The sequence below is a fragment of the Chlamydotis macqueenii genome, chromosome 4 (assembly GCF_036417535.1).
Source record: "Chlamydotis macqueenii isolate bChlMac1 chromosome 4, bChlMac1.mat, whole genome shotgun sequence".
NCBI lineage: Eukaryota > Metazoa > Chordata > Aves > Otidiformes > Otididae > Chlamydotis > Chlamydotis macqueenii.
In genome coordinates this window covers 26,847,074-26,870,422 of record NC_141559.1, presented here as the reverse complement: position 1 = coordinate 26,870,422, position 23,349 = coordinate 26,847,074, and the positions used below count along the sequence as shown (strand labels likewise).

Here is a 23,349-nt window from a genome sequence, read left to right as displayed (position 1 = left end):
GCTGAAGCCTGTCATCTCATCCCCCGAGTAAGATGTCTGTGACAGTATTCTGCAGGAATGGCTGACTTCGGAGTGCTTCTCAAGGAAAGGATAATCTAGGCCTTGTTGTCCAAGTGTCTCTGCTAGGTCACAGGTAGGCCAAGCAGCAGGAAAGTCCTTGGAACTGCTGCTGACTGACCCTTGCTGATAATCTAGTGTACAGAAACCAACTGTGAATATATACTCTCATACTGAGCTCTGGAACCTGATTAGCCTATTGGAAAACTGAAGTGTGGGGTAAGAAATGCACTCATTTCATGCAGAAACTTGTGTGAGAAGTAGTGTGATGCTTTTTATTCTTCAGTATGAAAGTGGGAGTTCTTCCCTTTAGTTTCCAACAGGCCATGCTAGGGATTGTCTGAAAAACAGTTCTTTGTGGACGTTTTTGCCGCTAATCCATCTTGGTTCCCTGAAAGTTATTCTTAGAACTAATAGTATACCTGCCTTGCTTTTAGCTGGCTTACAAATGTCTCTCTAGTTCTTTCAAAAGCTATAAAAATGGTTTCCATACGTGTGTCTTTCATGAACAAAATACACCTGCTTTGTACTTGGCTGCATGTCTGTTTGTAATTGATTTGTATGCTGATTGTATGTAGTCAAGGTACACTAAAGATGTAGGCTGCCTTTGGCTGCCTTCAAAATTTCAGCTGCAGGTAAAGGCCAAGAGCTGTAGAAAGAGATACTACTTTAATGTAGATTTAGAAGGCTTAGCAAGATTTTTTTTTAAAGAAAAGCAGTATAAAATGGCTTGAATTCTCATTCTGGATTACAATTTGGACAACTCCTTTGCTAGAGGTGATGGCAAAATTTGTTCCTTTTGCTGTGTTCGTGTATGTACAAAATAGAAGGCTAGATCTGTAGCTTCTGTAAATGAGTGCAGATCTACTGTCAGATCCTCTGTTGGAATGAGTCTTCATGACTGTTTGAGTCAGCAGAGGGTACTCTGAGATTTTGTCTGGTGGGCAGAAAGTTTGACCAACGGAAGATGCTTAGCAGAAATAAAAAGTCACTGAACATGAATTTTACAAGTAGTGATGTTATTTGATTACTTCACTCATTTCAATGTTGAATTATCCTTAAACAATAACAATATCCTTGATCTATGAAGCCTGTCTTGAGAAGGGGTTGTGAAGATGAGTGTGCTCTTTCAGAGCATCCATCTGTTGTAACTCCATCTGGTTATCTCCCTGTGCTGAGGCTGGAGTGTTCTACCTAGGGAGCAAAACAAGAATAGGTCAGCAAAGTAGTTTCCCACCATCTTACACTAAAAACCTGACAATTGGCTTAAAAGCCTAGGGAGAGAGCAATGACGAAGATACACAGTAAAGTAGTCCATTAGTTAAAGTGTAAGTCACACCATCAGTTTACACCTCCCCTTATCATTGCATGATAAAATGATAATTGAAGGGTGTCAGGTTAGCATTTAGATTTAGTCAAACCTAGCAGGTAGCATAGTGTTTCTGGAGGTTCTTAAGAGGACCTGCAAGAGAGAGAGGGGAGCTTTTACAAGCTGATATAGCAGATGCAGGCATAACCAAATGCTTTGGTGGGAACTGTGCATGCTGCTGCCTTCTTAAAACAGTTGTGAAGAAACTTACACTGTCTGTGCTGCTGCTCCTGTCCTAATGAGCTTAAAGACTGTGTATCTGTACTGTGCAATCTGTTTACAGAGAGGCAAGGTGGTGGTGGCGGGGCGGGGAAAGAGGTGGCTGTGCTCTCATTGATGCCTAGAAGGAGATTATTGTATAACCAATGGCAATCTTGATGGGAGTTTACCCATATAAATTGTCTCATACATCAATGGGAGAACAGGCCATGAGCTGCTTAGGACTTCTGTTTCTTGCATGTAACAATGCTTTCAGTGGAAATGGCAATTCTGTATAGTCCAAGATGCACAAAAATAAAACCATGATTTTGTCAGTAGTGAGCCATGAAAATACTGGCTTCCAGGAGGCTGACCCACTGGCAGATAAGAGTTTTATTACTGAATTTGTGGCTGCAAGAACGCAGTCTATATTAGTGCATTGTATTGGCAATGTTTGATATTGATATGCAGCATGTCTACTTCTTATAAAGTGACCAATATTTTTGTGCATCCCTGGTACTTTTCAAAGAAGAGACGTTTTATACGGAATTGCAATACTGCTTTAATACTGCTATGCATTTAAAATGAGGTTTTGCTATTTTTATTCAGTTGTTTTTGTTTCTTTTTCAGTTTAGAAGCTTTATGATTTTAAAGCAGTTATGACTTTACTATTTTAAAGATACAGTATCCTTTTCCACTTCCCCACTGCATTCTCCCACACTTCATATGTAGAATAATAGTTTTGCATTCCAGTTTTTCCCAAGGAAATCTCAACAGTAACATGATTTGACCATTTGCAACTGTAGTAGATTCATATTTGGAGCTTCTTTCAAAGCCCAGCAACAACCTGGGAAGCCTCCCTGCACTGTAACAACCACTAAGGGACTTTCTGCTTAAAAAAAATTTAAACCAATGTAAGTTGCAATCACAGCAAACCCTTAAGTGTTGGTCACATACTCCTTAATACAAAGAGCTGCTGTTGCTTAAGTCTCAGTCTTTTATCATAAGGCTATGTAGCCTAACAAGCTGTACTGCTAACATTAATTTTATTGGCAAATAAATTGATGTAAAATAAGACTGAAACATAAATCGTATGTTTCCATCTTATTTAACATTTGTAGCGCATCTTGTTTCATATGGTAGTAAGAGGTGAAAAGGTCTCTAAGCATTAGTTTTAATTTAGATGACATTCAAAATTTAAACATTATAAAAACGACTAGTGACTTTATATGCCAGCATGTTTATTGGTTGCAGATGTTCAGATACTTATAAATGGGTGTAATTTTAATTACTCTCAAATTAGCATCCAGATGCTAACCCTTTATGTTTCCTCTGTGGAGACACAGCATTAAAAATATATACCTATATTTAAATGAATGGATACTGTCTCTTTAAGAAAAGCATTTATGTTCTGTTGATGGAAACATTGAACCTAAACCGTGAAACATGAGAATTTTTACAGCTACGTACCATATGAAACATGACAAAGTGTAGCTCCTTTAGCTGATTGAATAAGAATAGCATCACGTCATTATATTTAATTACTCTTATGTACCAGATTGTATTTGTTAAATCTCGTAATGAAATACTGGTGTAAGGTATTTCCATTTTTAAATGTGTACCAGATTTTTTTTTTCTTTATTTCAGAAAACTCTGAATGTTGAATGTGTGTAAGTCTCCAGGAATGTAACAAGTTGATAAAAACCAAAGCCAAGTCCATCCTCCTTACAAAAAAAAAAGAAAAAAAAAGCTGTAATTTCTTTTTTTGGATATTTGTTTTGCAGCTTTCTACGTCTTAAGGCAGAGAATAGCCAGCCTAAGGTGCCAGCCCAAAGGTTAGCTGAACATATTTCTTGAAATAATTTTGGCAAGGTTATGACTTGGAGTTATGGCCTCCAAGTTGTAAGTTTACGTGAAAACTATAATACGTGACAAGAAGATGTAGATGTTCTTTTATTTTTTTCCTTTTTTAAACATTTGATTTGGGGAAGATGAGGTGGGAAGGGAATTGGCAGGACTGTTTTATCCTAGTCACCTATCCAATGAGATACTTATTTTCTAAACTATTGCACTTTTCCCATTTCACTCTTTTCCTTTTTCTTTATTTTGTCCTCAAGCCCTCAGGCAATATTTTTTCCTTCCTGCAAATTGTTTATAGTCCGAGCATCATATTTACAAGCTGCCAGACTTAGGAGACCTAATTTGCTTTCGCAGTATTGAATCGTGTGCAGTGGCAGGTTCGTTTGGGATGGCTGAAGCACTTATTGCCCCCCACCCATTGCCTGCTTTGCCCCTCCACTACAGGTTGTCATTCCCACAGCAGGGAAACTTTACAGCCCTGGGAAAAAAATGAAACCAGCACTAGTTTACATGGGTACCCAGGGCTGTAGTCTGCTGCTGTTTAGGAACTGATCTGTCTTGTTGACTCATCCCTGTGGCGGGAGTACCTGGTTTTAGAAAGGGGAGCAAAGCCATCAGCTGTTCACCTGTCTGTGAAAATCAGCTTTGTTACTGTGGTACGGAAGTTACTCTGCTGAAGCTCGTGGGATGTTATTTTCTAATAAACAGAATAGCAGTTGGGCCTGGTTTGTTTTCTGCTGCCATACGCTCGTGCTAGCCTGCTTCTAGCTGCTGGAATTGGGCAGACACACAGAAAGATTCAGGTAACAAACAGCCGTTTGAGATGATAAAGCACTGTTTTTGAAGCAATTATCATGAGCCACTTGATTTGCAAACATGAACAGCTTGACAAAGCATGAAATATTTCTTGCTTTTCTAATTTTACATTGTGTTAGATCAAATTTTCAGTGATTTTTTTAAAAGAGTATTTAACTGCATAAGCATTAGATTAACTTTTGCTGACTTCATTAAATCCTACTGACTGTCATGTTACCCATACTTAAGTTATGCATGCTTTTAAGTGCTGTTCTGAATAGCAATGCGTTCACGAACCAGGGTCTGGATTTGTGTGTGCAGTTTAGAAACACATTTGGCAGCAGTTACAGGCGGGCGAAGAATTCACTGCAATGAATAGCCCCCACTGGTTGCAGTTTGTCATGTTTATGTGCTGTTACCAGAATCAGATGTGCGAATTGAGTAACTGATTTACCCAGGCCAATGTAGTAGTTGTGCATGAAAAATTAGGAGCTGCTTACTTAATGGGACTTATGTTTTAGGTGGAAGCTTAAGCATACATTTTGACAACATTTATTATCATGAATGTCACAAATAAATGCAAGTAATTTGTGAAAAAATATTCAAGCATTAGATACTACCATTTTATCTAATGATAGTATCACTCTCTAGTTAAAAAAAAAAATTGGTCAAGGACATTTATTGTCTTTCAAAAAAATAGAGTAAGGAAAGTTTTGCTTATAAAGTTATCTGAAAATTAATGCCCAGTTGCCCTAGTCAGGCTTACTGAGCTCTGCAGAGATATATATTGTGACTGATAATACACTTATTTGGGGAGCAAAGTTATTTTTTCAGAAGTAATTCTGTAGTGTGAGTTATGGGTATAACACGTTTTTACCACCTACTGGTAACTGTGTGGTGGGTTAAGATTTATGCGTTTTCCTGCATTTCCATGTGGCTGAACAAAAAAAAAAAAATTAACTCTGAAAGAGCTGCAGTGATTTATTTTACAAATTAGCTCATACCTTTGGGATCCTAGATCAAAATTACTGGGAACAAGGCAGATTTGTTTTCCTGAGAGTGTGTTTATACAATTGCATAATTTGCAAAGAATTGCAAAAAGTAAATAGAAATGGGCAGATGTGAGCTGAAGCTGGCTCTGAGGAAGAGAAGTATAGAACTTGAGGCTGTGGTCTGTTAGCACCAAAGGAAAGAGGGAGCCAGTTTCAGGTGAAGGAGGAAGCATAGAGGAAAGCTTGTTTTAAGTTACACAAGTCTTGTGAAGTTGACACTGGGGGAATCTTAAGTAGTGATCTTAAGATAGGAAGTCTGTTCTGCATTCAGCAGGGTCAGAGGATCCGGTAGAGGTTTATGAAGCTGAATTGTATGTAAGCATCTCTGTGTTCATGCACAAATTAATCTCTGTGTTTGGACAAACAGGACGTTAAGGAGCTGCGATTTAGAGTCAGAATAAATAAGGGGCTGTGTGTTACTTGGGAGGAGAGGGCAGAAGCAAGGCCTTTCAGGCAGATGGTCAGCATAGGTTGTTTCAGATACAGGTATTTTTATGCATATTTTCAGACTTCATAGAGGTGAAAATAGAAGTTCTAGGTTGGACATCTAGAGTCTGCCATTGTGAAGCAGGTTTGAGTGGAGGGATGCAAAAGAGCAATTAAAGACTTTGAGGGCAACTTCTGTCAATGAAACCCTCCCGTGGGCATTAGGCAAGAAAGAAGATGCCAGGAATAAGAAATAACTATTAAGGAACACAAATTAAGAGGCAAAGAAGAGAAAAAGAATGTAAGAATTATACACAGAATTATACTCAGGCTGTTTTGCTGAAACACTTAGCTAGGGGTGTTGGAAAACCAAGGAACAGTTAAACGGGTAGAGGTACTCCACTAAGAAAGGTCAGGGGTTTCCATTGTTGGCCACAAATACAGAGAAGGAGTTAGGCAGATCGGAACCAGGCAGTGCAACCGTGTGGTTAAGACTCCACCAAACAGTTCTTGATAATCAAGTAACAAATTATTATTGAAATTCTAGATGAGAAGGAATAGAGGGGAGAGCATGTAGTAGTTAGCCAGGCCATCAAAAGGCGGGCAGCTTAGTGCAGGGGAACTGAGAAAACCTGAGGGGGACTTCCAAAACAGTTCTGAGGGAGCTATATGCAGGGAGAAAAAAAAGATGAAATTAAAAAATTCCAACATTATAGACCCATAATGTATTGGTTAAATGTATTTTTAATTTATTGTATTTATGCAGTAATTAAAAAAATAATAATTTAGAATGGTTGAGTCATACTCATACACCACTATCAACTAGTAGTGACTGAGAAGATGGGTGGCTTCTGGCTTTTTACCAAGTGTAACATGTGCTGACACCATGTGCATTTCACCAGAAATTCTTTCTCCTTTTCTCCCACACTTGGGCGAAAAAAAAACCAACCCAACCCTAAACCCAAACCACTTGTTTATGTTTCAGTTCCTTGTATTATTTTTACAGGAAGTTGAATTTCTCCTGAAATTTAAGAGAGACTCAAAATGTAGGATTTATCATCTTATTTTTGAGGGAAAGGTTAAAGTACCTTTAAAATGAGAACTTTGTTAGGTTTTTGGCAAATAGAAGGCTTTAGGATACCTCCTCGACTTCATTGAAGTTGGTGGGAACTGAGGCAGAGTAAGTCTTCACATCTACCCCCCCAAAAATTTCAAAATGATCAGGCTGAAATGAATAATCAGAACACCAGGGTTTATTTCTGATACCTCTTGAATGAACTGGGCAACAAAGTGAAATGGAAAGTTTAGTTGTAGTTTATTCTGTGGCCTAGATAAGTAAGCAGCAGTTGACTGTGAAGATAGCTGTGCTTAGGATTTCTTTCTGGCTGTCTCAGTCCACATTGCTACCCAATGGGAGTGCCAGTTTAAATGCTTTCAGAGAGGAATCCTTGGAGAAATGGTAGGTCTTTGAGATTGATTCAACAATAAATTAGCAATTTGGTTTTAGTGGCAAGCTTGTCTGTACAAGTGTACTTTTAACTTTTGTTTTAAACAATTACTATTATAAAGAGGAAAAGTTTTTGCTTCTTTTTGGCAACTTTTTTAGACTCTTGTGTTTTGGATTTCATTGTCCTTTCATGTTGACCTAAGCGTGTAAGAGAGTGACTTTCTCAGCCTGGTGTAACTCTACTATCTACATTTCCTCCTTGCCCCTTAAGGAAGTGAGTGTTACATAGCCGACCCAAAGTCCATGGACATGGCTTATTTCAGTCATTGTAAATATGAGTTGATTGGAGGGAAATGATGTTCCATTTGTTATTGTGATTGGTTGGGGGGAATTTTTTAATTGTCAAGAAGCAGGTAATAGTCATTAGGAGACTTTTTTTTTCCTACTACTTATGAGTCTAATTGTGTTTAAGAAATGGGTAAACTCCATGTGTTCATGTGTGAGCAGAGTATCTGGAATTTTGCGAGAAAATAAGTAAAGTGAAAAATTAAAAGAAAAAACCTAGTCACATCAGAATACCTACCCAACAGCTGAAATAATTGCCTCCTATTAAAAGAATGGCTGAAAGACAGGCTCAAACTTATTTTTATACTTGGATCTCAGTGTTGACCATGTTCAAACGGAACTCTTTGGCACTCAGCGAGTGTATTTCTGCTGCGGTGCAGGGTTAGCTCCTCCCTTGGAGAAGAGAGTGTTTGCAGGCTGCAGATGGCAGAGCCTCAGCCAGCCCACCTCTCTGGCCTGGTGGCTCTGGTAGAGGTCAGTGGGAAGGGCACATAGATGTCACCGGTGGAACCCCAGCCTGGTGCCCAGACTCGACTGACGCTGTCTGCTGAGCAGTGTGTGAAGCCCCATTCAAGTTAATGGGAGGATACACACGTTTGCTTGGTGAGGGTGGCTTGGTTCCTGATAGGAAATGCTGTGGAGTGGATCTGTTGTGTTGGCAGAGCTACAGATGTTGTGAAGCTTACCACAAAGCGCTTTTCTCTAGTGTATAGAAATTCTTCAGTTGTAACATTGTCTTGAATTTCAGCAGCTGTGTATAAATAAGATGCACAATATTTACGGAGTCAAAGTGCACAGAATGTACTCTAATAAACAGGATTTCTTGAAGTACAGTGTTTGGCAGCAAACATAGGTTTCCCAATACCTGTTTAATGTGCAAAAAAAAGTGTTTTGTGATGACTTCGACTTTGTGGATAGTGGTTGGCTAATCATTAGGAAACTTTCCCTGTGGTCGTAGAGATTCTTGAGCTGTAGACTGCTGAGAGGCTGAGATCTCCTTTAACTGAGACTTCTAAAAACAGAAAATAGATGTATCTGTCATGTGATTTAAGTGCATTTCTCAATTACATCTTGAGACTGGGGGGTAGACTAGATCAGGAGTTGCCCAAGTGTATGTCGTACAAGACATTACATTGCGTGGAGCTAGGTTTGTTGAGATGTATTGGACTGCATGATCTCTTGAAGATTCCATAGATCTGATTGCTTGATTTCTTACCATGTCTTATGTTACATTTCGTATGTGTAGACAGTTGTATATTATCTGTTTTAAACAAATGCTAGTACATTTTTTTTTTGTTGTTCTAGTAGGATGTCTGCCCTACTTTGTTAACTGAGAGAATTAAGTAAACATCTGATTGCTAATACAAACATATTTGACATTCTGGATTAGAGGAACATTTTCATTTCTAAATCAAATATAAATCTCATTTATTTACTAAATTTTATAAGGCTTTTAATCTTCAAGTATGAGATCTTTTTTTCTCTGTCTGAGCTGCTGCTAATTTAGAATCATAGAATGGTTAGGATTGGAAGGGACCTTTAAAGGTCATTTAGTCCAACCCCCCTGCAAGGAGCTGGGACATCTTGAACTAGATAAGGTTGCTCGGAGCCTCATCCAGCCTGACCTTGAATGTTTCCAGGGATGGGGCATCCACCACCTCTCTGAGCAACCTGTTCCAGTGCTTTACCACCCTCATTGTAAAAAACTTTTTCCTAATGGCTAATTTGAATCTACCTCCTTCTGTTTTAAAACCATTACCCCTCGTCCTATCACAGCAGGCCTTGCTGAAGAATTTTTCCCGATGTGTCTTGTAGGCCCCCTTGAGGTACTGGAAGACCACTGGTCTCCCTGGAGCCTCCTCTTCTCCAGGCTGAACAGCCCCAACTCTCTCAGCCTGTCCTCATAGGAGAGGTGCTCCAGCCCTGTTATCATCTTTTTGACGCTCCTCTGGACCTTCTCCAACAGGTCCATGTCCTTCTTATGTTGGGGGCTCCAGAAGTGGACACAGTACTCCAGGTGGGGTCTCATGAGAGCAGAGTAGAGGGGCAGAATTGCCTCCCTCAATCTGCTGACCACAATTCTTTTGATGCAGGCCAGAATGTGGTTGGCTTTCTGGGATGCAAGCACACATTGTCAGCTCATGTTGAGCTTCCCATCCACCAGTGCACCCAAGGCTGCTCTCAGTCCATTCCCTGCCCAGCCTGTATTTGTGCCTGGGATTGCCCCAACCCATACGCAGGACTTTGCACTTGGCCTGGTTGAACTTCATGAGGTTTGCATGGGCTCACCTCTCCAGCCTGTCAAGGTCCCTCTGGATGGTATCCCTCCCTTCCAGTGTGTTGATGGCACTACACAGCTTGGTTGTCGATGAGCTTGCTGAGGGTGCACTCTATCCCACTGTCCATGTCGCCAACAAAGAAGTTAAACAGGGCCAGGCCCAACACGGACCCCTGGGGAACACCACTCGTGACTGCTCTCCACCTGGACATTGAGCTGTTGACCACCACTCTTTGAGCGTGGCCGTACAGACAATTCCTTATCCACGGAGTGCTCTGTCCGCCAAAGCCATGTCTCTCTAGTTTAGAGAGAAGGATGTTGTGTGGGACAGTGTCAAATGCCTTGCACAAGTCCAGGTAGATGATAGCCGTTGCTCGTCCCTTGTCCACCGATGCTGTCACCCTGTCGTAGAAGGCCACCAAATTGGTCAGGCACCATCTGCCCTTGGTGAAGCCATGTTGGCTGTCACCAACCACCTCCTTGCTCTCCATGTGCCTTAGCATGGTTTCCAGGAGAATCTGCTCCATGACTTTGCCAGGCACAGAGGTGAGGCTGACTGGCCTGTAGTTGCCCGGGTCTTCCTTGTTCCCCTTTTTAAAAATGGGGGTTATGTTGGATGCTTTGAATCTTATGGAAAAGATTTTAGAACATCAGAGATGTACTTGCATAGTTCTTCTACAACCAAAACTAATCTCTTGTTTCTGTTTTAATTTTCTGTAATTCAACCCCATTGAACAGCTTGGCTAGGATTCCAGCTACATTTTTGAGTGCCTTCTGACAGATTTCTGTTAAATTACATCCGTAATACATCCAGTTTTATGGTACAGCCTGTTGTCAGATTAATTAATATTACAGCTGGATCTAGTTAGTTATTTTGCAAATTCAAAATGATACTGTTAGTTTAGAAAATGAACTTAAAGTCAGGATAAACAGTAAATTGTGATTACAGGGTATTGAAGTTATGCCGCCCTCTGATTTCTGTCTAATTTGTGTTCATCTTGCTTAAGCAGTATGGTCACCAGAATTTTGCATCTGCAGTTTGTCATGAAATGATAAACAACATTTTAGAGCATAGTAAATACTGTAGTTTGCCAGTAGGTTGAAACAGTATGTTTAATAATGGAAAGGCATTTCTAATTAAAAAGACTTGGAAATGTTGTTTAAAATTCTCAGCTGTAAAATGGTTTCCAGAGTTATGCAGGATTCATTACAGTCTAAAATTATTCCTCTTAGCTAATCCTACTTCAGTAGAAATACATTTGTGAATGAGTTCTTACATTTCTTCAAAATCAATTCTTTTTTTTTATTATTGAACTTCTAAAAGTTTGCTTTATGAATTTTACGTGTGTTATATTGAAAGAGGTACCAAAAAATGTCTTCCTAACTGTTATTTATTTGAGTTCTGTATTTATACTCAATTTAGGGAATTAGAAATTACCTGGCAAATTTGCCTCTGGAAGCAGAATAGACCATAACCTCATATTCTGAGACTGTATCTGTACAGCGAGCTGGGTGATAAATGCTTGAAATATTTTGAGTGGAAGTGACTTGGATGTGTGCAGTGATAAAGCAGCATATTACAGTAGTAGTGTTGCTTTTGCTTTTACACAGTCCTTTTTTCCTCCAGAAGAAAAAAAAAAAAGGTAATTCCCAAACGAGAATTCAAACACCTGAAAGAGAGAGGTTAAGGCAAAACATTGCTTAATAAGGAGGTGAAGAGTTTTGCCTTACGGTCACAGAGGATAAATGGTGAATGCTGGGATCTGTGCTACTGCCCATCAGTGACTGAAGGATGGCTCTGCTTGTGTGTCACCTGTGACGTTAGTGTACACATTTTCTGTGTAGCTGGGGCGTATTCCAGGTTTACCCAATTTAACGACATGAATGTATGTACATACACGCATAGAGAGAGTGAGTGAAGGCACAGTGCCTGCTTGCTGCTGAGGTGTTGAAAGGGTTTAATATCCCAGAAACAGCACGGTGCAGTATTGTCCAAAAGTAGACTACTAACAGGTACCGCACTTTTCCCACATATATTGGGGGAGTGGTTATTTTTGAAAGTGCACCTGGTGTTTCACCAGTGGTGTTTGAAGCAGATAATGATGCTGAAGGGAGGAACATAAACTGTACTGTTTGTTAGGTTGTTGTCATTGTTTCAAAGTAAAGCACTGTCAGCTGTAACTGGAGTGGAAGAATAATGGGTATTCCTCTATTTGCAGCTATATGCCAGCCAGGATGCAAACATGGTGAATGCATTGGGCCAAACAAGTGTAAGTGCCACCCAGGATACGCTGGAAAAACCTGCAACCAAGGTAAGAAAGTGAAGTCCAAGAGAGAGAGTTTCTTCTTTAAACCACAGAAGTATTGTTGATCCCTCTACCCCACATGTTGTGTCACCTGTATTTATAGGGTAATGAACTCATACACCAGATCTGTTACTGCTTTAGTTATTCTGATATTGGGACTGACATTTGTAGAGAGAGTGGCATCTACAGTGGGATGACAAAGGGGAAGAGATTGCTTTCATTCAGATGAAATGAATGAGATTAATGTAAAATGTGTACTTACATGCTCTCCTGAATCTGAATCAAATTATTTAAATCTTGTGGTCAAGATTGTTATTTCATAAAGTCACAATTTTCAGGTTTGGATAGTGAAATAATATTTGTTTAATTAAAAACAATTTCTTTCATGCATTTTCATTTTTGTGTTTCTAATCCTGAACTAGCTAGGTAGCAATTAACTGTAGTGTATATTTAAGAGCGCGAAAGGTGGTGTTCTGTTACTCAGTTATCAATATAATTTTATTGTGGGTTTTTTTTTTTTGCCAAAAATTGATCTCCAAAACATGTTATGGTATAAAGATCTTAGAGTGTAAGTAGAATTATAATACATGATTTATTTTGATGCCCAAGATATGTTCACATACAAAGATATCTAAGTAAGACCGTTCTCTTTTCCACTTGTCTCAGCTTACAGAAAAAGTTCATATGTTTTTTGAGCACGGAGGAAGTATGGTAGAAGAGTGTGATATTTAGAACTATGTTGTTGTTCAAAAGTGTACCCTAGTGTTTGCTAACCTTCTTTTGATATGTTGATTTTAGAGGGAATTATTTTCTTTAAAAATAGATACATATTTATTTTCAGATTTACTAATCATTCCCAAACTGATGTGGAAATGAATGTTGTATTTTTCAATTTTGTTTTAAGTCTCACTTATTCTGTCATCTCTCAAATTATTCTGTCTACTTTTCCCTTTACTCTGGGCTGACATTTTAGAGGATGGGTTGTTATGATTTTATTATTCTACACCTATTTTGATCAGTCTGGAACTTTTTTAGAGAACAGTGCAATGAACTACCAGTTCTTTCATGTATATGTAACTGTTTATATATGTACTAACTACTTTAACAATATCGAAAGAATACTGTGCATATTGATGGAGGCTGCAGTCTTGAACTAAACTATTCACTTTCCACTAAATGCTAAGGAAGGAAAAATATTGTGATAAATTATTAAAGGAAGCCTTTTAGGCAGTATTGATCAAATATTCTTGCATGATATTGGTGGCAAAGTTGCCATGGCAGATGTGCATGAGGTATCTGAGATGCCTGCTGACTGGTATCACAAATGTACACCAGTTCAGATGACTACAGCCTGTGTCTATTCTATTATATGGCGAGACCCTTGAGCTATTCCAGTGGTCAGGATATGCGTTTTTGCCACGTGCTGGCATTAGGATGAGACGTGAATGCGCATAGTGGATGCAGAGTCTGCTTTTACTGGGAGGAAATTCAAATCACAGAGGATAAGTGTGACCTGTGTTACTATACCTTAATATAGCACCTGTCCTGTTCAGTCTGTGGGCCATCCTTCTTGTTTCTCTTCTAGAATAATAACTAGTAATAACAGAAAGTAATGATATTGACAGAAGGAATGTTAGAGTTCCCCCGCAGAGATGGAAATCTTTCTAGGGTGTGTGAATGGTGCTGGGCTGTTAAAGTATGCATAGGTTCTTGGTAAAATGTGTTCTGATAAACAGGCTTTACATCTCATCTACATGGGCCTTGTGGATCAAGCTGTATTGCAGGGACCAATCCAAGAGAGGAACCCAGCCTCACAGCAGAGCTATTGCACCCTGGCTGTGTAGTGATGCCTGGATGCTTGTCCTCTTCCAGAAGCACTGCAGTGGCTGTGGCAATCTTAACCTTGCTTTAGGTCACTCAGAAGTTAGGATTAGCTGATATCTCTTACTTATGTTGTTATCATCAGCAACTAAATTGGAGTGATTTTGCATGAGAGCTAAGGATGTGTTCTCCCCACAGCATTCAAATCTCCTGAGTGACTTTAGTGTTTCCCTTCTAGCTTTTTGATCCCAGGTTTACAGCTGTAGCCAGTTAAGAAAAAAACTGAGCAACTTGAAAGAAAATACCTTGTTCCAGCTGTCTAATTTATAGTGCTGATAACGGAACTAATACTTCTTTAAAAATGTGTTCGTCAAAATTGATACCTGCTCTTCAATAAGATCCAAGTACACAGACAAATACAAATAGTTGAAAACTTGTGATTTTTGCTAACAATCTAAAGCATATGCAGGTTAACTTTGAGTGGCTAGGAAAGGCTATTTTTACGCAAAGAGTGTAAGGCTGCTTTTCTGTAATTTACCCTGTTTGTTCCAGGAACGTGATGCAAAATTTGCTACTGTCTCCTTTTGTAATGCAATTCTTGTCGGCACTTGATTTTTTTTTTTTTTTTTAAATGATGAAGTAATGCATATTACAAAGATCTGGTCATTTCATTTTTATTATACCTTCTTCCCATCCTCTGAAGATGAGCAGCTATATACAAGTCCACCTGGTCAGAGCCATGAAGCGCTTCTATTCCGCCCCCCGGATCATCATGCAAGAAATACACCATCAAGGGGTGAGATGGTCCTGTATTTCAGGTGGCGTGCTCCTTCTACCTGCACGGCTTGAAACAGTAATACAATTTCTTGCAAAGAGGTTGTTGAGGCTGATAGATCCCTGGCTGTGATGCAAGAGCTGAACCTGCAGTGTCGTTAGCATGCAGAGCAAATACCAGATTGTATTTTCTTGATGCTGTGTGCCTGTGTTCTGAAAAGGCTTGACTCTCCATGGTTGTAACTTACTTTTGTTTCTTTCCTCTACTCTTCTTTCAGGGCCTGCACTTTTTGTTGTTGTTGTTGTTTCTGAGTCCCTTTGTAAAGTGAGAGCAATGGGTAGTGTTTACCAGGTTAGATTTGTTTGCCAGTCAAAGCTGTGATTTACGTAAAGCTGGAAGGTGAAGAAAATGAGGGTTGTTAACTTCTGCATTTGGCAGCTGTTGATTAATCAGACTAAGTGATGTGAATAAAACTCTTTTAGGGTGATACAAATCCCTCATAGTGAAGTTTGACATGGTAGTGTCGTAGTTGCTGGAAGTAAAAGCTGATCTACTGTTTAGTGACAACAGTTTAGTTTTAGACTTGGTTTCTGGCCCCTGGCTTTCTGTTTGCAAAGTCTGAGTAAATTTGGTATTGAATATTTGACCTTTATGTTGCATGATCCAAGCTAGTTAATAGGCAGAAAAGGTTTGAGTGCTGGAGTCTTCTACAGAAGCTAATTAAAGAAAATAGCAGTTTATTGCGTCTTCCTATGAGCGCCCACTGTTAAGTGTGTACTGAAGTCGATCATTATCCAAGATCATGTGTGATGCCATGCAGTAGTCAAAGAAGTCACATCCAGATTTGCCAGCATAGCACTGTAATCCTTTCCTTCCATTCACATTTTAATTTCATTTATTTAAAAATGAAATACTTGTGCTCAGCAGCCTGCACTTATGTTATGGACTGGCTTTCTATAGTACCCAAAGCTGTCAGTCTGCTTCTATGTATGCTACTGTCTTATGTTATTTTGAAATTAAGAGTGCTGCTTTTGCATTGACTGTACAATTGTAGGCAACATGGGGATTGAAGTGGCTGAAGAGTGAAATTCTGAAGTGTGGGACAGTAAGTGGACATTCCTGCAAAGAAATTGAAGGGATTTGTTAAACTTTCTAATAGTGTTGTGCTATATATTCTAAATTCCAGTGTGAGATTATAGGTGACTAAAAGAATTTTTTAGAGGAAACTTCTGCTGTTTTCTTATTTCCTCTTTTGATGCATAGACATTTATACTGAGATGTCTTCATAGATATTGCTTGAAATACACAGTTGATAAGTAACCTGACCTTTTTTAAACCAACACTTGTTCAAGAGGTGTGTTGCTGTAACTGACTTTTTGACTGCTAACATTGGCCTGAACTTGTTCCTGAAAAAAACAGAGTTTGCTTAAGGAACAGGAAAGACAGAAGCAGATACAGTATATAAATAGCAGGAATGTTTCAACGCTCCCCCAGTCCATGTGCAGAACATCCAGACTCTTCTTAGGGAGGCACGCTGTTACAGATTTTAAGGAGGCAGATCATGAACACTGTCGGCATATTCATACAAGCCTTTATGAGGAACCAGTAGGACCTGCCAGTAATCGTACAATGTGCTTCCTAGGAAACTGAGTGGTGCTTGTCGTGCAGTTTCCGAGTATGGGCCTGTCTGCGCTGGTGAAAAGGAGAAAAAGAGAATTTGCATTTCAGGGAAAATAAGATGGGCTGAGCAGTATGCTCTAACGCATCTAACCTGTTTGCAGGCTGGCTTCTCTTTTAAGCAGGCTCAGCACAGCCAGTACTTGTTTTCCTAAACAGTAGCATTCATTCTGACCCCGTAAGATTACAAACCATCTTTCTCTCCATAGCTAATTTCACAGGCAAAAGTGAAATCCCTTGACACAAGAGATTTAGGTTTAAGTGGAGTTGTGCTGACAGCCTATTTCTGCTGCCTTGCAGAAATAGTTATGTCAGCCAGGTTAAAAATTTTGACTTTTTCAAGGCACAGGCATTTTACTTTCAACATATTTAAAAAGTGTGAATCAAAGGAGTGAAACGCTGATGTGACAGCATTTGTTCACAGGCAAAAATCAAATGAAGCAAAGACAATAGAAGTGACTTAGTCAAAATTCCACAGAAAAAGCATGTAATGTGATATCCTAATACAGTTGATTGCACCTATTTTTTATACCAAGTTATTCTCAGAATGTGTTACTAATAGCTGTCTTTTTGTCAATACCAGAGCTTTAATTTCTATACTAAGAATATTTTGTACCAAAGGGTGGTGTAGTATTCAGAGTCCTATAGAAAGATTAAATTCTTTAAGGTTCATCCTGTAATCTGTACTTTATGTAAGATGGTAAATGGAGAACAGTCATAAATTTTTACATTCTCAACTTTGGATCTGTGGTTGTAGCTCTGGCAATAAGTGCGAGACAGTTCTTAAGGGTAAAGTTTTCAGGAATATCTAAAGTTAGGAGCTGAAGTGCAGTACTAGAAGTTAGCACAGGCACTCTTAAAATCCTGCCTGTCAGCTTAATTTCAGCATCACCTTTCCTCATTCTGTCCCTGCTTCTAGTTAAGTGTTCTATACTTAGCTCTGTTACGCATTTACTTTGTAATGTGATGAGTTTTGCACAAAACAGGAAGACTATTGGTGTTTTAGACTTACAGAACTTTTCTTACTCTTACTTCAAAATTATTGCTGTCCATGAATCTCGTAATAGTCAGTAGTGGGGATACTTTTATGAACTGAAGTCAAACTCTAACAGAGTTTTTAAATTTAATGATGGCTTTCTAAACAGATGTGTTCCATGTGTAATAAATATGTTAATGCAGCTATAATGTCTGTCAGGAGCTGCCTAATTGTAGTAAGTTTTACAGAAGAAAGAAAAATCCAGCTTTTTGTGCTTCCCAGAGAAGTTGCAAGGTTTCACCTGTTTATGATTGAGTGTTTTTATGTAAAGTTGTTTTTTTACATAAAGATTTCAACAGTACAAACTTGCCCTTCCCTTATAGCATAATCATCTGCTGCTTTTCCATTTGACCTATGCACATGCTCTCAATAGTCACAACTCTTAGCTGAAGATCCTGTTTTCACAGTAGAAAATGTACATCTCTTCTACAGCTGTTTCAAACCAAGTAGGTACATTCTTGTGATTGTGGCATTGGTGCCTGTTGGGAGAAGTATGTTCTAGCAACTCCAGAAATGTTTTCAAACTCCTGAAGAGTAGAGAGTGGAAAGGGGTGCTCTTTCTGCAGCGCATGATCTGCAGGAAGGCTGTGGAGATGGTCATCACTCCTTGTTTATCAGGCATAGATCCAGCCTTTATTTTGGCAACCTTTTCTCACTGAAGACCTGCTTATGCTCACCTGGTCTTCCTTGTCACTCTGGGAGCAAATGTTCTCCTTCAGGCTTTGCAGAAACATCTTGTCCAGCCTTCTGCAGGAAGAAAGTGGAAATGATGTCTCTTACCACTACCTTCTCACAGCAGAGGGGAGCAGGGAGTATTCTTATCCCTAAACTCACTGCTCTTACCGAGGCCTTGGAAAATGAAGTAAAAAAGGTCATATTCATCAGTTAGGGGAAGGTTTGTGGGGAGGGGCAAATGCCTGTCTGCATCATGATCGTTCTTCCTTGACTTCATGAAAATGAAAACGAAGTAGGTCAGAAGGTAAAAATGTTATGATACACAGCACACAAGAGCTCTTAGGAACAGCAGTGACATAACAGAGTGCTCTTTTGCTGGCAAAATCCTTGTGGCTGATTTTGGATTACATCAGTGACTTGTCATCTGATACATTTATTTTTCTCTTGATTGCTCTGCATTGTATCAGTCATAATGAAAGGGGAAAACTGCTCAATTTTAGAATGGCATTTGAAAACACTTAAACCTGAAAAAAAATAAGATTAAGAATCTTGCCCTCCAAAACTAAGTGATTACAGTGTTTCAAGATTAATTTGAAATCCAGATACTAGAAATTTGAAGAACTCCAGGTGTAGTTGTCTAGAAGCAGTGTTTTCTCTGACTTCCTCTCCACAGTGAACATAACTTTCTCTCACTCTGTTTACAACACAGACCTTATTAAGGTTGCTACTTGTAATCTGTAAAGCGATCAATGAATTAGTGGCTTCATTCTAATGACAGGTATATCTGTCTTTCTGTTTTAATGTCTTACCTCTAAGCCTTCATGCCTAGTCCATAGAAAGCATGTGGTGCCTTCTCAGCTGGCATTTTAACAAGTGGCTGCTGTGTTCGTGTGTCTGCCACACAGTAGAAGCCCCAGGGCTTTGTTTTCTGCTACATGGGTTAGGGAGTGACACTTGATGAGAAAGTGCTTAAATAGTGGAGATGGCTCTTTGAAAAGTTCCTGGAAGTAATAGTGACTCTCTTACTGTAACAGACCTCCAGACAGCATTGTGTGATATTAGAGGTGAGACTCGGTAACTCAGTTGTTAAGTACTTACTGGCTGGATTTGTGAATAGATTTATTATTTTTCACCTTTACTGTCATATTTACTTTTCAGAACACAAATAACTAAGGAACAAATTATTCTGGTTTACCCAGATAAAACCAACACGCATTCTTGGAAGAGAATTCTGAAGGAATTCCTCACTCAGTCTTTACTCCTTGTTAGGAGTTTTGTCTACTAATATGAAAATTGTAGGCTGAATGTTTTCAGTTTAAGTCATGAATTCTGTATTAAATTGTAAATCTGAAATGCTAGCCTTTGTGGATAGTCCTTGACAAATATCACTGATGTCAGATACTGTTTTCCATTATTTTTCTAGACGGTAAGGAATACATTTTCTTCATGAGATTGTTTTAAGTAGGTTAGCATCAGCTTTCCTGTCTTTGTGACTGATTTTGAAGCATGATAGTGAATCACTGAATCGCTATCAGAGTAACTGATAGTGATTGCAGCAGTGACATTGGCTTTCTCCTTCCTCCTCCTCCAGACTCCTGGCTGGTCCTGGACGTGGCATCAATGTGAATGGTGGCAAGATGTAGGCAACCTGAGCTTGTGCGTTCCCTAATGAAACTTCTGTTGGCACTTAATCTGATGTTAATGCTGTCATTTCTGAAAGGATATCTATGAAACAGAAGAAAACATTTGGCAGGAGGGGTGAACAGTGCTTCATGCAGGACGTTCTGGACATTGGCTCTCAGCTGTCCTGCATATAAAAAAACCTGATTGCCATATTTTCCCTTCTTTCTCCAGGAACTTGAACTAGTAGTTTTTTCACCCATACTTTATGTTTTCTTTTCCCACCCCCTTCCCATGTACCCTTCATTTCAGATTTAAATGAGTGTGGACTAAAGCCGCGGCCGTGCAAACACCGGTGTATGAATACCTACGGCAGCTACAAGTGCTACTGTCTGAACGGCTACATGCTTATGCCAGATGGAACGTGCTCAAGTACGGCAAGGCTTGTTGCTTGCATTTTTTTAAGCTCCTCAAGATCCCTGCTTGGGTTTCCCTGCGAAACTTAGGAAGTGAAGATGAGTCCTCTTACTGGAAATCAGGCAGTTGCAAAAGATTAGCTTCTTTTTTTCTGATGAAATTAGGCTGAGCGAAACAAGATAAAGTATTTTTATTGTATTAGTTTTATTATAAGTTTCCCCAGAAGCATTCTTCAGTGCTGTAAATCATGCTGTTAATTGGCCTTCAACAACAAGTGCTTGCAGTTTTCATTGCAGCAAGACACCTGCAGTTCTGCTGTATTATGTCCTTACCAATGTAAAATCGTTAAAGCTGCAGATGTTGGTTGTTTGACTGGTATAAAATTGTACTGTCATCTCTCTGGAGATCAAGTTCCTACTTGCTCCCATAAAAGTGGATACTTTGAGTGTCTGGACAGAGAGAAGGGGAGAGAAATTGCCTTTCATTGGAGATACTCCTGTTTTAAAATGGCAGTACTGTCCAGGAGGATTTATGGTACATACTGGGCTTTATATTCCTCATGGGGGCTGCATTGCATTCCATGAAACAACTTTATACAGTTGTGGTGGTTTTCTTTTTTTTAATTTTTTTTCTTAGAGTTGTGGTTTGTGGAAAGAAAACATTTACTGCATATGCATTTGCTCTTTAAAGCCTAAATGCATACCTCTCAAATTCGACGAGCATTTTTCCGCGTCTGTCATGATTATACGACGTCTTAATTCTCCAAAGTTTTTAGTAATTTTCTGGTAGTGATCAGAGCCTTTATCTAAATATGTTCAATTATTTTTCCCTAGGTGCTCTTTCCTGCTCGATGGCAAACTGTCAGTATGGCTGTGATGTACTGAAAGGGGAAGTACGCTGCCGCTGTCCTTCTCCAGGACTGCAGCTAGGGCCTGATGGCAGGACTTGCATAGGTAGGTGATCAAATGTAGTTTTAATTTTTTTTTTCTCCAAAATGTTTTTTGTCCTTGCACTAAATGCAGTTCAAAAGAGTTTATCAGATGTATTTAGAATGCATCATACATGCAGTTTAAAGACATTACTAATGAGAATTGGGATAAGCATGTTGCTCAGGTGCTCTCAGGTGGTCTGTGTCAGAGATCACCAGTGTTTTCCTACAGTTCTGCAAGTTTCATTGACTGCTTAAAGCCTGCACGGACTGCTTGGTATCCAAGCCCTCCAGCCTTACCACTCCTGTTACTGGATAATTTTGAACTATTGCTAACAGAGACTCCAAAATACTTGCCTGCACAAAAAAAGGGGAGGTCAGCTCTCCTTCACACCGAGCAAGGTGCTGGTAGGCTCAGGGGGTAGAGGGATAATTTGTGCGTATCACTGAGATTATACTGGGACAAAGTGAAGGCCTGTGCACACTCCCAGTATTAATGGGATTGAAGCTACTGTCTTTCTTTCATACTGTGAAAACTTCAGGTTAAAATAAACTCAGGAATTCAGGCTGTATAAAAGTGAAAGATTTTGTTCCCACGTTTGTGAACGTGGAAAAGGTGCTTATGGTTAATCAGACTGTATTGTGCCACACTCTACTACGGTCTGAAGAACAGCGTGACATGTGATTTCATTAGTCATTAACTATACATCCCGAGTCGATATAATGCTCCATTGATTTTATTATTTATATCCTATGCAGTGCTGCAGTTCCATAACCAGTAGCAACACTTGCACTGAAAGAGTGTAAGAGAATGTGAATGTCCTAATCACCCATTTGGGTATCATGGCTGTCCACAGGGGTGGTGGTTTTCCAAGTGGCTGACCCATGCTGACCAAGAATTTGTTGGCAGGGCAAGGGAAAGACTGTAGATATTATGATGTGAGGAGCAGGCACAGCTTTAAGTCAGAAGCTTTCTGAAGTGTGCAATTGGTACATCTGTGTATGGAAAACAATGGGTAGAACAGGAGGAAAAAAACCCGCCATTGTCACGTGCTGAAGAGATGGAATTGTGATTCATTACACTGTGGACATTATGGCAGGCAGAGATCTTTGGAAGTGACTTGTGCCACACCATAGTGAGCTGACTGATTTTAAACATAAATTCAAGGAAGTTATACCAAGTACAGAAATTTCCAAGAAAAATACTTGCAAGGTTCTCCTACTATGCATTTTTATATTCAGGCAAACTTTGTACTTTGAAATAAACAAAGTGCCCTTTTAGTGTTGAAGTGCCCTTTTAGTGTTTAGTTCTTCAGTGTAGTGTTCAAAAAAACCCACTTTTTTTTTTCCCAGGAAGGTGAAGAACTGTGTACCCACATTTCAGTTGGGTGTGCATCATTCAGATTGATCTCATAACCTATTTTTAAAGTTTTCCACAAAAAATTCAGAGCAATCTTGTACAATACAGAGAAAGAAATTTATGTCCTTCATGGATCATAACATCATCTACTCCCCTTTTTTGGTAAGAAATTATTTCATGCACCCTTTTAGTGTTATTTGTCTATCAATTTTGAGTGGTACTGAAGCCAGTAAATACCTCCAAGAATTGAAGCTATTTGGGGCTAGGACTGTGCGTTTTCTTTAGATGTGTACAAGCCCATCACTGTTGGGGAGGTTGTCAGCTCCAGCGAGGGTCTGGATGTTGCTGTAGTACAAATAGAAGTGTAGGTGATGGTAAAAAAACTGAAGTTTTCATTGGCTGCAGCTCATTAAATCCTTATTTGAGGAGAGTTTGAAAGATAGCTGGGAATGTCATGCTTATTTTTAGCACAGGTGGAAATTCCTCTAGGCATTATTCTATTCTTAGTTTAACACATGCTGATCATTCTTTTTGTTAAAATGTTCCTTCCAGACAATCAGTAAAGAGCTACCAAACAATTCGGCTGTGAAGGTAAATCATATAAACTAAATAGCAACAAATGGAAAAAGAATTCAGCAAAGTATTCAGTGAAAATACAGATCAATTGACTAATCAATTGATTAATGACTCTTGAATCAATTTATGAATCAGTGTTGCCAGCTTTTTGGATTGTGATTTTCATTTAATGAAATTAGCAGTATACATGTTTCAGCTTCAGAAGCTCTGAAATTATTTGAGGACTGAAAATAATTATTTTCACTTTAAAATAAATTATTTCTAGTTGTTTTGGTTGTGTATAGAAACTTGAAAATATGGCCTTGTAAACTTAAAAATTATACTGTTTTTA

General features: G+C 39.1%; 1 protein-coding gene across 3 annotated transcripts in view; it reads left to right on the top strand.

Moving 5' to 3' along the window:
• The window catches only part of NPNT (nephronectin), a 54,027-nt gene that overhangs the window by 7,088 nt on the left and 23,590 nt on the right, over nt 1-23,349 (top strand). For 2 of the 3 annotated variants that reach the window (XM_086746493.1, XM_086746491.1), the window contains exons 3-6: nt 3,409-3,459; nt 12,047-12,139; nt 20,050-20,169; nt 20,988-21,107. In XM_086746493.1, coding sequence (XP_086602619.1) covers nt 3,409-3,459; nt 12,047-12,139; nt 20,050-20,169; nt 20,988-21,107 — 384 coding nt within the window. The remainder of the gene's footprint in view (nt 1-3,408; nt 3,460-12,046; nt 12,140-20,049; nt 20,170-20,987; nt 21,108-23,349) is intronic. The other variant, XM_086746492.1, reaches the window with a different exon arrangement.